This window comes from Thamnophis sirtalis, unplaced genomic scaffold, assembly GCF_051295495.1.
Source record: "Thamnophis sirtalis isolate CommonGarterSnake01/CBP01778 unplaced genomic scaffold, rThaSir2_p1.2 scaffold_7, whole genome shotgun sequence".
NCBI classification, from domain to species: Eukaryota; Metazoa; Chordata; class Lepidosauria; order Squamata; family Natricidae; genus Thamnophis; species Thamnophis sirtalis.
In genome coordinates, this window is record NW_028261387.1 from 24305764 (window position 1) to 24324100 (window position 18337).

The window sequence follows — 18337 nt, forward strand, 5'->3', positions numbered from 1 at the left end:
TTTTAAAAAATACAGAGAAATACAGGTCTCATTGCCTCAGACATTATTTCACATTAATTACAGTAAGACTTTGTTACACTTAAGTAACTTTACTTTGCATTCAACTTGTTAAGGTGCCTTTGTGATTGATTGAATAAAGTTAATTAGAAAATTGTTGTGTGATATCTTTCAGTAGAGCCAGTAAGTGGGCTATTTTCTATCTACCTATAAAAAATAACTGAGGTTTTACTTAAAACAAAGTATCTCAAAATAGGAAAAAATAAAGTTCTTAGCAGCACAATCAGAAACAAAGATTTATTTAATTCAGCTTTCCAATTGGAAGTACGGATATATCAATTTGTCAAAAAATTCTGCAATTCTTAAGTGAAAAATGAGAATTGGCAGGAAGAGCATTTTAATCTGAAGACCTTCTTGGACAAAAGAAAATGGCATATGCAATAGTCATACAAATAAATTTCTATAAATGTCAGTTCATACTGGATATAAAGAAATAATTATCAGTGTGTGTGTGTGTGTGTATGTGTGTATACACACACACATGTGTGCATGTGTGCATATGTACATACACACAGAGACATATTGTTCAAAATATGATGCCAAAGTAGCCATTGCATATGCAAACACTTTAATATGCAAAGTGTTCATATATTAGAAAGTTGGTTTTCAATTATCCATTTCTAAAACATCGTCCCAACTGCCAATCAAAACCTGTTGAATAAAATTTACTACCAATGGCACAGGAGACTAACAAACATCAATTTTCCCTAAGGAAAACATATTAAACATCTCCTGACAATTCCACTGAATTCAGTATTGATACTCCATCTTTTATTCAGGGTGTGCTCCAAAAGGTATTCCTGGCAAATATCTAACAATGGCAGAATAATGCAAGGAAATATACTTCTTCAGGTAATTTCAATCTAGGGAATTTAGATATTTATGAGTGATCAAGTGATCAAACAGAACTGCCTTCTGTGGTTAGAATGCAGTATTATAGACTACTTCTGCCAACTGCCAGCAATTTGATTCTCCGGCTCAAGGTTAACTCAGTCTTCCATACTTCTGAGGTCAGTAAAATGAGGACTCAAATTGTTGGGGGAAATATGCTGACTTTGTAAACCGCTTAGAAAGGGCTGTAAAGCACTGTGAAACTGTATACAAGTGTAAGTGTTGTCGCTATTATGCAATGTAGCCCAAATATTGGCAGCAGCTATCCAACCTTGACTGATTTCAAAATAATCCAGATCTTGTTAGGGAGAGACTGCCTAAAAAGGACAGGGAATGCTAGACATGGAAGTAGAAAAAAAAACATATCAAAAAAAGGAAGTGGAAAAAGCACTTTAATAGTTATGAAAGAGAACCATAATATGGCCAGAAAATTACCAAAAGATGAGTTCACACAAATATTTTATCTATGTCAGTATTTCTGAACCTTCATAACTTTAAGCATGCCGTCTGAAGAATTCTGGAATTTAAGGTCCACACATCTTAAGAGTTGCTAAGATTGAGAAACATTGATCTATGTCACCAAATCCTGACTAAATTTTGTGCAAGCAACTATCTCTGAACTATTTTCAAGGAGAAACCAAGATGGAGCACATGATAAGTCTATCTGATAAGTCATTGGAGTATGATTACTGTGGGCAATAACTTTTTTTATTGTGTATGTGTGTGTGTGGGTGTAAACATTCCACACAATTATTATCATTAAGCTCTGGTCATACACCTATATTGTTCTGTTTCACTATATACCATTGCAAATAGAAAGCAAAAAAGTTTCTCTAGGTGTGTGTGTATGTGCAGGCAGGCACATGCTTTCAGGCCTCAGTTTTATCAAGTAGCTTCAAGGTGCCAAGAAACCAATAAAAAGTATTAAAGTTGCACATGTCCTGTAACTGTTAAATTAAGTTATTAATGAAGGCAAACAAAGCCAATTCAATGCAATTTAAGAAAAAAACTGAAATTAAATATCCTAAATAAATATTACAGAGGCAATTTTTAACAAATTGGCTTGACATATTTTAGCTTGAAATCTGGAGAAAAGACTTGGCTTTAAGGAGAAAAATTCAACTCCATTTCCCTTTTTGTATTTCCCCATCAGCTTTCATAGCTTGTTGTTTGCAAAAAGGACAAAGTCCCACGTTGGAAAAAAGGAAAACTTTTTTGGGGAAAATTAAGGATGTGAAGGATCCTGAGTGCTTTCAAACTACCGTATTTTTCAGGGTATAAGACACACGTTTTTCCCTCAAAAAAAGAGGCTGAAAATCTGGATATGTCTTATATACTGAATACAGCATTTTTGGCCTCCCGCCCCCTTTGCAAATCCTGCCTCCTTTGCAAAAATGGCTGTGCATAGCCTTTAGGAGGCTTCCAGTGCTCTTGGTGCCTGGGGAGAGCAGAAATGAGCGAAAAACAGGCTGTTCCCCCCCCAGCCCCCAGCAACACTCTATAAGCCTCCTAAAGGCTATGCATTGCCCTTTTTTTTTGACAAAAATGGCTCCATTTTTGCAAAAAAAGCTCTGTTTTTTGCTCGTCCCCCCCAGCCCCCAGGAGCACTCTACAAGCTTCCTAAAAGTTATGCATGCACTTTTTTGTGTGAAAAATGGGCCGTTTTGGAGAGGTCTGCAGAGTGCAAAAACTTTTTTTATAATTTGCCTCTTCAAAATCTTGGTGCATCTTATACTCCAAAAAATACGATAGTTGCAATTGTAAAACTAATTTCTAAATGTTTATGGTAATTCTTTACATTGTTTGCATTGGGGAAATTTTGTTTCATTTGAAAAAAGAAAGCAAGAACAAAAGAAAAAGCCTGGAACAATAGCAGATGTTAGCACGGCACTATATATTTACCAGATGCTCTATTATAGCACTTTCAGAACAAAATAGGATTTTTATCCAATTTTTATTCTAACAACATACAGCAAAATAGCATTTTTATTACGGGAAATGGAGCAATGTAAACAAGGAAATATTTTTAGTAGATTAAATGCATGGACCAAAGATTAATAAAATTCTTAGGAAAAAATACTGTAGTACTTCATATGATATTTCTATTATTTATTGATGCCTCTTAGATTTTTTGCATTGTCTTTTGTGCTCTGCACTGTTCCATATTATTCTCTTGATTAATCATGTAACATGGTAACATTTCTGGTACTACTTAAAATTAATTATCATTTTCTTTATTGTAATATACTACAATAATTATAAAATATGCCATTTATTTGCAGATCAAAAGTGAACAATAAATACTCCCAGATAACAGGGTGAAAAGATGAACCTTTCTAATATGATAGCCCAATACCTCTACTCCAAAATTAAAAATATGATTAGCAATCTCAATTGCCCTACTCCAATTTTCTATGAAGTTAGTTACTTATTTCTTGGATCTCAGACTGTATTTGAAATTAAAGCGGGCAGTTTGCATGCTTCCTCATTTATTTTATTCATAAGTAATGATAATGGCAGAGGCTGAAGTAGGAAAGTCACTAATAAGTCACTAATAATTTTAACTGTGAACAGTCCCCTTTGATTAAACAAATATAAGTTCTCTCCTATTCAACAGTTAACTAAGTGAATGGAACAACAAGCTCCAGCTTTCTTCACAGCCTAGATTTAGTCTCATAAAGCCTTCAAGATTCATCTTGTCTCAACACTCAAGAATTGCTTAAACAAAAAACAGAGAAGACACTAACATGTACAAAACTATTGTAACACTGTGCTTCTTCAAAATAACCCTAAGAAGCAGTCAATCCCAGCTTGCCTTCCAATCTTTAAGACCCTGCACATATATACACAAGATTAAATCTGAAAATCAAAACTACACACTAGGTTTACATTCTTTTATCTACAAGAGCTTCTCTATATATTGCAGATTTCAAATAATTAAATTCTTGCTTACCAAAGGCACATGTACATAAAACACAAACCAAGTTTTAAATTAATAAATCTAACTCACTTTATTTTCTCCACTGCACCCACTGTTGTTATCATTATCTTCACCCTCACCCTCCTCCTCCTCCTCCTCTTCTTCCTCTTCTGGTAGTGGTACAGAACCATCATAACCATAAAGGCTAAGAAGCTCATGAATTGGCATATCACCTTCCTAAAAAGAATTAAAACAGGATATGAGAATTTAACCAATTATAAAACCATTATGGGATAACTAATCAACAGTGGCAACAATTGCTCCTTGGTGAGCATATGTTGAACTTCATATGTCTATAGTGACAGGGGTCAAGTATATATGTGCTTGTTAATAGCAGAAGGCAGGATGGGATACCGATGCAGTCTGATCGGATAGCCACATAACAATCAGGGATAGGAAAAGCAGGATAGAGCAATTTCTACTCTGTGCGAACAGGAAATAGTAAGACACTCACAGGCACACGCGCGCACACACACATACACTACTCAATTTGATAATAGCAACAAGGAAGAAAAAGCTACAAGCGATTGGTTTGTGTTATATTGACTTTGAACAAGTTAATGCTAGGCAAGACAACAGATGTCAAATTATCACACATGAAAATGTCTTTTCAATGTAGTAACAAATGTGTACATATAAATGTACATCTACAGTTATAAGTGTTTTTCAGAAAGCTAGTTTATCTTTTTTCTCTCTACAAATTAATTACATGGCTGATTAGTGCCATATAATTAGTGCCAAAATTGTCCTATAGTGCCAGAAATATACTATAAGAACGTATTCATTCTAATAGGTAATTTTTCATCCTGAAAAATATTTATGTAGGCCAGCAATTATTAACATGGTACACATAACACACATGTACATAATATACTATGTATATAGATTATGGATAAATATCTGCATGGGTATTATACACAACATATGAACACACGACTATAGAGATAAAAAATAAAATATTAAAGAAAGAGCAACTGGAATAAATCAAACAAATAAAACAAAAAGAAAAGTCAGTTTGATGATTAAGGCATCAGGCAAGAAATCAGGAGATTGTGAGTTCTAGTCCCGCTTTAGGCATGAAAACTGGCTGGGTGACTGTGTCTCTCAACCCAACCTAACCTACTTCACAGGACTGCTGTTGTGGAGAAAACAGAAGGATGAATGGATAATATGTATGTTCACAGTCTTGGGTTAGCTATAAAGTAATAAAAATTGAATAAATGAAATAAATAAAGATAATTCAAAACATAACTGCATTTTCCAAGTCTTGTGAATTCCAAGTCTCTGAAATTCTAACAGATATGGCTCAAAGATTTTTAAAAACACCTTTTACATTATGATTTTACCAATTAATAATCTGTTATATGTACTCAATAAAACAATATGCAAGCTAAACGTATGTAATCAAATCATACAAAAATTGATGTAACTGGCAACAATACAATTTTCAATATTGATCAAACTATCCATAGAACTGAATATGTGCAATATCTTTAATATGTACTAGCACTTTATCTGTACTAGGCTTTCACTGAAAGTCAATACTTCTGACCTTTGCTGTCTATTTTATAAGCAACTAACATCTTACTGGAGTGCAGACTCTTTATTCCATTAAGAAGCTGCACCAGTTTGATGGGACACACATTTTCATGGTGACACTTGCTAGATAAATGATTAGGAACACAGACATGGAATTTACAATGTTCTCATAATCTCACATTCACTCCTATTCCCCAGGCATTTTCACTTCACTATTTCTTTGATTTCAAGAAGAAGTAATTATCTCAGAAATCATTGACCTGAAAACAACCTAAATATTTTTCACTTCAGTCTAATATAACTAAACTATTGTATATTTTTTCAAAAAGTGCATATACCAAGAATTTATAACCATCAATATAATTCTAATCCCATATCTGACGATACAATTAGTCAATAACCAAACTACTTTCATCCTTACATAAAGAACAAGTCTAAAACTGTTCTGAACTGTTTTCAGAGGGAACTTTTTTCCATGTAGGTTGACTTTTAAAAAAACTTAACCAGCAGATAGTATCTTCAAAGTTAATGTAAGCACTGTCAATTTCTTTTTGACATATTCCACTTACTAAATAACATTTTTGCTTGCTTAAACAGAGAAATTTTTAAATGCAGCTTGATTTTTATCATTCACAATGGATAAATATTTGTTTACTCGCTTTTTCATCCTAACAGTCCCAGGAACTGCTTAGGATACAATTTAATCACAAGTATGCCAGTGTTTAATGTTTTATGATTATCAATTTCTTTTTTTTTTTTTACTTTCAGATTTACTTCATGAAGTAACCTGAAGATTTTGCATTTTGGTCTAAAATACTTTATACTAAATAAAGCCTATACAAATTTTATGCCATATTCGAAAGAGATGACTAAACTTTAGAGCCAAGGTGGCGCAGTGGTTAAATGCAGCACTGCAGGCTACTGCTAGATCAGCAGGTCAGCGGTTCAAATCTCACCGGCTCAGGGTTGACTCAGCCTTCCATCCTTCCGAGGTGGGTAAAATGAGGACCCAGATTGTTGGGGGCAATATGCTGACTCTCTGTAAACCGCTTAGAGAGGCCTGAAAGGCCTATGAAGCGGTATATAAGTCTACTGCTATTGCTATTGCCATAATGTTTAATATCTATGAAAAACTGTAAGAGCTAGGAGTATGGAGAACATGCTACAATGGCTATATAATATTTTATATGTCCTACTGAGATATAAAATTTTTGTTTCCATTATTTTTCAAGCACCATTTTAAGTGTGCCATTCAAAATAACTGCACGGATATTTCAGATATATAATACTTACATAATTCAATTTTTACTTGGATAATATTCATTTCAGAAACATTAACTTAATGCACAAGCACAGTCATGATACAACCTCTTATTAAATATAAACAGGTTATACCATAAGTGGAGCAATGTGCAAAAAATGTAATATAGGGTAAGAATTCTGAAGTCACAGAAATTTTGAAAAATGTCTATGTGCTTTCAGGCATTTACGAGAATATGTATAATATTTGCAGTTTAAAAAAAAATATTTACCCTTGTAAGATCTTCTATTTCAGAACTGAAGTTTGTTTCACCTTCCATCATTTCTTCCTCTTCTAGCGTTCGTTCATCATCAAAATCATGTACCAGCATGTCTGCTGTTGGGTCAAATTCATGGTCATCTGATGTTGCAGACCCTCCTAGAATTTGATTAATAACCACAAAATTGATCATCTCATAGATGTAAGTATAGTATTATTACATGACTGCAAAAATCAAGAATAGTTTAACAATTAAGGCAAGATAATACAGTACTTGAAGAAATCATAGAACAATGATAGTAATTCTGCAGGATCTAATCTGGGTCAGTCACTGGGACCAGAGCTTTCGGACTTGTGCTGGAGCCCATCTTCAGGGAACTTCATTGTAGAAAAAAGTTCCCTGAAGATGGGTTCCAGCAGAAGTCTGAAAGCTCGGAAGACAAACCTCTGGTCCCAGTGACTCATTCAGATTGGATCCTGCAACATTATCCTGGAACACATATCTTTGCCTTCATTCACATAGTAATTCTACTCAAGACTTTTCTCCACTATAGTGCTATGCACTCCACGTTGATCTAGCAGAAAACTATATGAACAATTGGACATAGCATTTGCTTTCTCCCTTGTCAATCACTATCCTGCCTTTATTGCTTCTATTCACTGCAAGTTGATTCACTGCAAGGCATTTAACCTCCCTTCAAGATAACAGGTTGTGAAACTAATGGATTTTGCACATTATGAGGCTGTTCCTGGACAGTGCCAGAACAACATAGCTAAAGATCACGTAAGTATGTCTCACTTGGGCTAAGGATGAGATGAAGGAAATATCATGGGGATATCACAGACGAAATGTTGCAAGTTTAGTTTTGTGGTGGGCAATCTCAGAATACAAAATTCTGGTGTAAATCCTATGGATTTTCTATAGAAAAATAATATATAGGACAGACAAAATAATGTATAGGACAGAAAAAACTAATTATAAGCTTTTTAGTGCCTATGCTCACAAAATGTTTCTTTCTCTTAGAACAATGTACATTCAAATTTCCAGATTGGGAGGATAATGATACATTCTGCACAAACAGATTTCAAATCTTTATAATCTTGGAAGGTTATTTATAATATTTATATAGTTATGCTTTGTACTAGCCAAAGTTCTAGCTGCAGTTGAAAAGTCCTTTATTTATTTGCAGCATAAGAACAATTCCAATTTTCACTATTCCACTAAAAATTATATATATAATTTTTAGTAAATCTAAATAGATACCTTTCACCCTGGCTTGGCTGATAAGAAGTCGAGCTCTGTGGCTTAGTGGTTAACACATCTGCCTAAGATGCAATACAGCACAGGTTCGATTCCCAGTAAGGGTATGGCTAGCTGATGAGAGCTAAATAGCTTGAAATAGATCTATACTAGTCTCCCTTTATTTATTTATCAGCACAAATACAACATATATATATATATATATATATATATATATATATATATATGAAATACAATATATATATATATATGAAATTATTTGAAAAGCTCCCCTCAACCTGAAGTGAAGATAAACAATGACCTGCAATATAAAAGGACGCAACATTCCATTATGCAAACATAAATGTTCTTCATTATTTGGAAACTAACCATGTGGTAATATCTTCTAGCTGCTGGTGGTTCTCATATGTATGCTTACAAATAGAAATTATGGTCTGCACTTTCTTCAGCATTGAACTGAACTTCTGTATCAAATAACGTTAGCCCTCTTTACCTAATGCACATATTTGCCATTAGGGAAAAATATGCTGCTACAGACATCATGTGATACAATTTGACATATTTTGAAAAATATAGCTTCCAGATATGTCCCTTTGACCATATGAAGTAAATCTTCAGAGACTATATGAATTGTCATTCTTCTCTCATTTTAAATGCACCATATTTTTTGGAGTATAAGATGCACCGGAGTATAAGACACACCACGGTTTTGAAGAGGCAAATTAAAAAAAAAGTAGGTAGGTAGATAGAGGGATAGAGAGGGAGAGAGAGAGAAATACAGTAGATAGGTAGGTAGAGTGGGAGTAGGTAGGTAGGTAGGTAGGTAGGTAGGTAGATAGATAGATAGATAGATAGAGGGAGAGAGAAGTACAGTAGGTAGGTAGGGAGAGAGAGAGTAGGTAGGTAGGTAGAGGGAGAGAGAGAGAGAAATACAGTAGGTAGGTAGGGAGAGAGAGCAGGTAGGTAGGTAGATAGATAGAGGGAGAGAGAAGTACAGTAGGTAGGGAGGGAGAGAAAGAGTAGGTAGGTAGGTAGGTAGATAGAGGGAGAGAGAGAGAAATACAGTAGGTAGGTAGGGAGAGAGAGAGGGAGTAGGTAGGTAGATAGAGGGAGAGAGAGAGAAAGTACCTGGCTGACTATCTCCTCAGCCCTAGTTCTATTTTAATTTTTTAAAGTTTTAATTTAATTCAATGTAGTGTGATGATTTTAGTTAGCTACAAAGAGATTCTTGTATCCATTGCCTTATTTTTTTTAAATAGTCCCCCTTTTAGTCTAAAACAGTGTTTTTCAACCTTTTTTGTGCAAAGGCACACTTTTTTCATGAAAAAAATCACGAGGCACACCACCATTAAAAAATGTTAAAATTTTTTTAACTCTGTGCCTATATTGACTATATATAACACAAGGTGTTATATAGCAAATCAGATACTAAGGCCTAATGCCACAGAGGGGAGAGAAATTCATAAGTTTTCAAGATTTCCTGCACTGCTTCAAACATATACACTTAATACCAATGAATCCACAGCTATTATTTGATACAAGAAGATGGGTATGAAGAACGGAAAGAAATTTAAATTAATAAAAAAAGATGCCACTGAAATCATCTGTTTTAAATTATAATCCCTCTTCCTGACAGTGGATCAATAAAAAAAGATTTGGCCCTGGTAGTGGTCCTTCATTTATTCCCTGGAGCCGTCGGCCGGGCTGGGCATCTTCGGCTTGAAGCCAGCGAGAGGGCCCCTGTGCCCCGGCGGAGGGCGGGCGGGCTGTGGGCTCCCGGTCCCCACATCAGTTTGCCTCAGTTGACGCGGCTCCAGGGTCGCTGCCCGTCAAGCGGGACATCAGGTCGCGCACCGCCCCTTTTGCTCCAATTCGGGGCGTCCTGTTCTGTCGAGGCTCGCGGCGAGGCGGCGCTTGAAACCTGCCACCGGCCCCGAACGGAATGCGCCGCGCGAAATGTCTCCCCCGCAGCCCCGGCTGTCCAGGAGGGCGGCCGGTCGGACCCAGCGCAGGCTCACGTACGGCGCGGCAGCGGGAACGAGCAGGCGGGCGGCGGGTCTCCAGCCCCAGAGGCGCTCGCGGGGCAGAGCGGCATCCCAGGCGCGCCGCACGCCCCGCCCGAGCCACACGGTAGTTGGCCGGCGTGGAGGAGAGAGCCAGCGGGGCGAGGAGACAGGAAGGCGCTTTCGGGACCAGCCAGTCAGACCCACCGCTATGAGCGCACGCATGGGACGTCAGTGACGTCCCTGCGTGCGCTACCTCCCGGCGGTCCCCGCGTTTTTAAAGTAAACGCGGGGCCGCAGGGACTTAATAGAGGCATCCCTGTGTCCCGAAAGCAACTTTCGGGATACAGAGATGTCCCGAGGCAAAAACACCCGGCGGGTGTTTTTCCCACGGCACACCTTACACTATGTCACGGCACACTAGTGTGCCGCGGCACAGTGGTTGAAAAACACTGGTCTAAAACATTTATCCAACTCTCCAAACACCCCCCCCCCAAAAAAAAATATGGCCAGCTTGTTTATTGGAGAAAGAATATCTTTGACTGCTTGGGTGAATGATTAACAACCCGACTCATTTCTCCCAGTAACTACAAAATGGCATCAGAGTCAGATTTCATCCAAGAAGCTTCTTCAGTTCTTCAGGAACTGGAAAACAAAAGAAACAAAAAAATCCCAAAAGTCCAGTTGCCTTTTGCGAAAAAAGCACCTTTGGGACTAAAGTGGGAAATAATTATTTTAAAAAACCTTCATTTAAACATTAGCCAACCTGCAATGGAGTAATATAATTAACAGAGTTGGGAGGTACCTTGGAAGTCTTTTAGTCAAAACCCTTGCACAAACAGGAGACCCTATACCATTCTGGATAAATGGTGGCCCAATCTCTTCTTTAAAACCTCCAGAGATGGAGTACCCACAACTTCTGAAGGCAAGTTGTTCCACTGGTTAATTATTCTCACTGTCAAGAAATTTCTCCTTAGTTCTCAATTGATTCTGTCCTTCATTAGTTTCCATCCACAGCTTCTTGTCCTGCCTTCTGGTGCTTTGGAAAATAGTCTGACACTCTCTTCTTTGTAGCAGTCCCTCAAATATTGGAACACTATCATGTCACCCGTAGTCCTTCTTTTCATTAGACAAGACATAACCAAATCCTGCAACCATTCTTTATATGTTTTAGCCTCCAGACCCCTAATAATCTTTGTTGTTCTTCTCTGCATTCTTCCCAGAGTCTCAACATCTTTTTTATATTGTAGTTGACTAAAACTGAATGCAACATTCCAAGTGTGGTCTTAAAGAATTGGCTAAGTAGAACATACTTCACTCTGAATTCACTCTGTACATATGATTAAACCAGCTAAAAATATTACTGTTCTACTGATCATCATCTCCACATCATTTCATTCCTGACTCCATCCCTTCTTGTTTACTTTGCATAATGTTTAAATAACGATTCTTACTGTACTAACTTGCTTTTAGGTTTTCCCCAGTTTTAATTTCCATATTGTCAAAGTGGGCAAAAATATGTTCTTATAGACAAGCGGTTGTTTCTTCTTTCAACACTCATTCCTCTCAACAAACAGCATACTACACTTTATGTTTTAATCAGTATTTGCACATACTAACATCTCTACCTATTTTCCCATTGTAAGTAAGCATTCTATTTATATAAATTCAACTACAATAGTGAGAAAAATATTGTGAGTCCTCTAAAAGTATTTGTAATCCTGTGGTTCTGTGACTTAAATTGTGAACAAAACTTCATCTAAGTCCTAATAATAAAGTGATTTTGATAGAACAATGCCCCAAAATAAAGTATTGTGTCATATTTTTGCTGAATACAGTACACCAGTCTTCATAGCCTTTCTTAGAAAAAGTATGTGAATTTTAACATTTAGTAACTTTGGGTAGAAATGTATAATTTTTTTTGGCCTTTAAATGTAATAGCTAGTAGTACCTAGTTAGCAATGACATCAACTAAACATTTCCTGCACATGTTGATTATTCCTGTTTTATCAGCTTACATTATTATAGATCATTCTTGCTGTAACAGTGATTTGGGTTGTCTTACATGAACTGCTCATTTCATGTCATGCTGCAACATTTCAATTGAGTTAAGATCAGTTTTGACTTCGCAATTCCAAATTGCAAAATTTCTTCTGCTTCAGCCATTCTGCTGTAGTACTTGTGTGTTTAGGGTTATTGTTGTGCTGTATGACCCATATTTGTTTAAGCTTCTGTTCACAGATGGATATCCTGACAATCTGCAGTAGAATTTTCTAGTAGAACCCAGAATCCATTGTTCTTTCAGTAATTGCAACTGTATGAGTTGTGAGACTGCAAACCAACTCCGAAGTATGTGCAATGTTTCAAAATCATGATTCAGTTTTTCTGTTGAAATGAAACGTTTCTTTTCCCACTAATAGAGAAATTATTCAGTTCTTTTTTTGTTATAGCTATCCACAGAACATTGTTCCAGTAGTCATCCCTCCTTGCTTTTTGGCATTAACTCTTTCTTGAGGCCACAGAGAGCTTTTTTGATCAAGGTGTGATTTGTTTCTGCAGATCTGCTACACGGTAAGTGAACTCCAGCGGTGGTAACTAATGTGCTTTTTTAACATGAAAGTTCCCCTCAAACTCACACAAAATTGACTTTTCAAAACTTGAAACTTCTGACATCTGATTATCCTAAGGTTAAACTTAACAGTGTATGGTCACAGATCCAGGGAGTCACATAGTTTGTTTTTTAAAATAGGTAGTGATTATTGACTCAATGTGTTTGATAAAGACATGACACAATGTACTGTTTTATGCTTTGTTTCTTTAACCAGAATATATTAACAGAATTTAAATGATGCTGTGAGCACACTGTGCTTCTCAAGGTACTGCAGGATTACAAAGAGTTCTAAATAGTTCACAAATTGTATTTGCTCTAATTTTTGTCATTTATTTATAATTTTCAAGCATGCACACCAATTTTCTTCTTAGATACCATTATTTTGGTCTCATACCATTTTCAAATCTGCATTAAACAGTCTATTTAATACTCATTGAAAGTCATTCCTATTCTCAGCCAAAAACATGGCATCCACATACAAGAAGCACTAAACATTTACTGCTGCAGCCAAAATACCTCTATTATCACAAGCATTTCTTATATCTCCATCAATACATTAGATAACCAACAGGATTTCACACATTCTAATCTTACCTTAAAATTATAATTTTACGTTTACATTCTAATCTTATCTTAAAAATTTCCTGACAGTGAGAACAATTATTCAGTGGAACGGTTTGCCTTCAGAAATTGTAGGTGTTCAATCACTATAGGCCAGTGATGGCGAAACTTTTTCGCATCAGGTGCTAAAAGCCGTACGCCCACATGCCCACCCCCATAACTTAATGCCCCCCACACCATGCCGCCTGTGCATGCATGTGACATCCCCCGCTGCCCCGTGCATGCACACATGGCTTTCAAGGAGCCTGGGGAGGGTGAAAACGGCCTCGCCTGCCCCCCAGATGCCCTCCGGAGGCTGGAAACAGCCCATTTTTCAACTTCTGGTGGGCCTGGTATGTCAGTTTTTTGCCCTCCCCAGGCTCCAGAGGCTTTCTAGAAGCCTGAAGAGGATGAAAACAGCCTTCCCCGCCCCCCGGAAATGACCCATTTTCTGACTTCCACTTTGCGCATTGGGCCGTTTTGAACGTTGGGCCATTATGATAGGGAATATTAATCTCATATTCCATATCATAATTTATAAAATTAACGTCATATGTAATGACTATAAGTACAGTCTTATTTCAAGATTTCTCAGATTATGTAGAAGAAATATAAGCAGCATTGAATATGAGTTGAAAGGAACATTCAGGTTCTGTACCAAATGTCAGATTATAGTGGCCCAGTCATGATTGTTAAATCTTTTTTAAACACAACCAGGTAATCCCAACATACTTTGGATAATTAGAATTTTTCTAATAGTGAATCAGAATTGGCCTTACTTTAGTCTGAATCCATTATTTTTGTCCTGAACCTGGGAATAATGAAGAATGTAATTTGGGTGCCTATGTCACTTCTTTTTACATGTTTGAAGTATGTTACCCCATCCATTCCTATCACCCGTTTTACTAAACAATTCAGGTGACTTAAAATCATTCTTTATAGGACTTAAAATCATTTCAAGTTAATGACTTTGCTTTTAGTATCAATTAAGTTAATCCCCCAATAAAATAACTTAATCAAAATACAAGTGAGATCTCTTTTGCTAATTAAGCATGTCTTGAAAGGGTTAATCTTCTACAAAAATGTGTGTATTACCTAAGAAGAATAAATAAACCTGCAATACAATTCTATTTCAAGTGGATAACATTATTCATGTTGGCACTTCACCTTAGTTATGGGCATAATAAAGCTTCATTTTTAAAAAGTTGCTTTCTTGCATTAATCTGAAATTTGTTAGATAATGCCATAGTCATATGCATCATATTTTCCAAATTCTAGTGATAGTTCAAAGGTAAATTTTTAGAAATATATAAGAGCAACCTCACATAGGCATATTTGTTACGGCTATGCAAAACATTCAAATGAAACATGTCTCCTAAAATAATTAAAGCAACAATCTTCTACAAGTGTAGTATAGCTGATTCCGAAGCTGTTCCTAGCTATCTGCATGCACAGCTAGTTGCTTTGTTGAGGAGAAGCACAATTGTGAAGCATTTCATTCAAAAGCTTTGTACATCTCTAATATTTGCTGAGCATGTAATGATCATTAGAAGTGGTCCCTTGAGATCAAACTGCCTTTTAGCATGGAACACAGACCTTTAAATAAAGTTCAATGTATTTAATTACAGCAACAATTGTGCATTCTATAATATATACAAACAAAATGAACTTGAATAAAGAACTTATATCTTCTCCAGTTTAGTAAATATTAAAATAAAACATTACCTGGGCTTGCTGATTCAACTGATGGCTGTCCAAAAGAGAAAAAGAAAATATGATTAGTAATAACACCAATTACAATGTTAAAACTTTGTATTTAAATCAAGCATATACTTGTCTAGAAAATGTCTGTTTGAATTGTTACATAAAGAAAAATAAATTCATCATGGAAATATTTGCAATCATCATTTTTATCCATAGGTAAAATACAGGTAGTTCTTGTTTTATGACCTCCCCCCCCCAGATACTTATTACCCAGTTACAAAATGCCATTGGCCAAGTCCCCCACCACCATGGTCAAATGGCTGCATTCTGGGCACCCAGTAACTGACTCACATTTACAGCCATTGTGTGCTCGCAATTTATCATAGTTTTGCTGAAAACTGGTGTTACTTTTGGTTTTGACAAAATGCCTCATAGTGAATAATACATTTATTTAATGACCAAAAACTCACTTAATGACCATGGTGATTCACTTAATAACTACTGGAAAAGGTAACAAATTTGGGTTGGGCATGTGATGACCTGCTTTACAAGTTTCACAACTTATAATTTAATGGGCAGGCTTCATTATGGTCATAAGTCAAGAACTATATATAATTAAAGAGAAAAAAATCTTACAGGGAACCTAACAGCAAAGCTCTTAAAATAGTATTAGCCTAAATAGTCAAACACACAACTGTTAAGAAAATTAATAGATATTTCAGATTTCTAATACTCGAGTACTCATTGGTAACTCAATCTTGTCTATCTGAAACATTACCAGTTAGCATGTTCATGGTATTTAATATGGTGTTTATGTCTGGTCTGCCATATTTTATTTTGGTATTGCTCGTGAAGATATATTTTACCTTATTCATCTTTCATGATGAAAAATCTAACAATCCTATATCTGTCACAAACATAAAAATTCGCCTATCAATACAAATAAAGAATTTATGAAAAAAAATTAAGAAAAAACAATGTATCTGTGTATATATATTTATGTATATGTGTGTATAGACATACACATATGTACAGACACATATACAGACACATATACACACACAATAGATAAATAGGTAGACAGATAGATAGATAGGATACATGAATATAATATTTCAAAGTTTCTGAATTACACCAGGCATGGGAAATCAGGGGTCCAGGCAGTTCAAAATAAAGGTGTATTGAAAGCTTAAGCTCTCTACAAGAATTTAAATTAATAACAGTCGAAGCAAATTGGCGGTAAATAACAGTAAATGGAATTCAAAGTGGGCTGGACTCTTATGGGTATGAAGGGACAGCCTGATGACACATTTGACTCCTCCTTTAGGCTCAGCCTGGCAATTTCCTATGGTTTAATTTAGAATATATGACATATCCATGGATGATTTAAATTTGTTTTCTGATAATTATCAATGATATTTATTTACTGTATTTTAAACCATATAATTTAAGTGATTCCCAGTGTACAAACTATTAACTATAAACATATAATAAAACCCAGAAATAAAATTGTAACAAATACAGTATATCAGTATAATATAGCAATAAAATGACACAAAGATACACTTGATGCTAATGCCACTTAATGTGCAAAAAATTAGACTTCAGAGGCCCTCCAGAAAAGCTGTTATCATAGGTCTATGAAAGATTGGATTGTATGGTGACTAGAACATAGGTACAAGAATATTCCTTAATTGGAGACTGCCAAATAAAGTTTTTTCTGCCCCCCCCCCCCTTCCATTTCCTTTATTTCTTATATGTGGACAAAGATCCTTGGAGGGAAGGAAAGGAATTCCAGGGTCAAGCCGTGATGGACCGTGTTCAGAATCCAGGTGTCCGTCGTGGTCTCCTCCCACTGGATGGCGTAAAGATGGAGATGGCCGCCAATGGGAGGATCCCGCTGACGGTCACTTCGACTTCCAGAAGGGACGGTTGGAATACCCCCCCCGCGGAATGGTTTGCGGAAGCCCTGCTGTCTGTTCCTATCTCTGAAAAAGGATTTATCCTGGGAGCGGTCCTGGGACTGAGGGTAGGACCAATTGTTTCCCCCCCCCCTCCAAGGAGGTGGAAGGCTCAGGGCTTTGAAAGGAATTGCGGCGAAAGGGCTGCCTCTTGCGGTCTGGCTTCTTGGTGACAGGGGGCAGAACCTTGCGCTTGTCCTTAGACTCCGTTAGAAAGGGGTCCAAGGCCTCTCCAAACAATTTTCCTCCCTTAAACGGAGCGGAAGCTAGTTTCCACTTGGCTTTCACGTCCACCTGCCAGTGGCGAAGCCATAGCAGACGGCGTGAAGTTACGTTGGAGGCCAGTGCTCTAGAAGAGAACCTGGTGGCGGCAAGAGAGGCGTCGGCAGAATATTCTACGGACGCTATGATTTTATTAACATCCTGCCTAGCTCTGGTATCGCCCGCAGGGAGGCCGGCCAACAACTTATGTAACCAGAACAGAGCCACTCTACCAAAATATGAGGACGCCGAAGCCTTCATGGCCCATGCGGTGGCCTGGTGGGTCTTATGGGAGACCGACTCTGCGCTCTTGTCTTCGCTTTTAAGCCCTCCAGTAAATCAGCCGAAAGGGCAGAATTAGACGTGAGGGAGACAATGGGGTCATCTACCTGGAGAAGCTTAAGCAACTCCTCCAGAGGGGCCTCCATAGAATAGAGCTTCTTGTCCGTACCACTAGGATTGGCCATGGTGCCCGGCTGGGCCCACTGATGCTGAATGATGTCTAAAAACAGCTGAGGAGCTGGGACCAGATCCAGAGGAGGGGAAGCCTCCTTGAAAAGTCCCGCACCTGGGTCCTGGGGCCCAAAGGTGTCCTTGGTACCCTGAGCCGAAGACGCCTTCTCAGCTGGGGCCAGCAGACCCATTTGGGGTGCCGCCACCCTAGCCTTGGTTAGGATAGCCCTAAACATGGAGGGGTTGAAAAGACCCGCCTCGGGGGTGGAATTCTCATCTTCTGAGAGGTCCGGAGCGTCTTGCTCCACCTTCTCCCCATCGGATACCTAACTGATTCCAGTAGGGGCCGGGGAAGCCTCCCTAACCGGGGGCTCCTGAGAGCGGGTGGCACAAGGCTTGTTGGCACTGCCAGGGTCCCTGGGAGCAGGGGAGGCAATTGCAGTGGCAAAGGGTAATTTAGTGGCCAACTGCTGGATCCCATCCGAAATACCCTGAGA

The 18337-nt window shown here is 37.5% G+C and overlaps 1 protein-coding gene across 4 annotated transcripts in view; it reads right to left on the reverse strand.

The window, feature by feature from the left end:
* Window positions 1–18337, reverse strand: part of MIER1 (MIER1 transcriptional regulator) — a 51065-nt gene that overhangs the window by 21985 nt on the left and 10743 nt on the right. For 3 of the 4 annotated variants that reach the window (XM_014072003.2, XM_087719500.1, XM_014072001.2), the window contains exons 2-4: window positions 15187–15211; window positions 7000–7145; window positions 3959–4105 (exon numbers count right to left, since the gene is read on the reverse strand). In XM_014072003.2, the coding sequence (XP_013927478.2) occupies window positions 3959–4105; window positions 7000–7098 (246 nt within the window). In that variant the 5' untranslated portion in view covers window positions 7099–7145; window positions 15187–15211. The remainder of the gene's footprint in view (window positions 1–3958; window positions 4106–6999; window positions 7146–15186; window positions 15212–18337) is intronic. The other variant, XM_087719501.1, reaches the window with a different exon arrangement.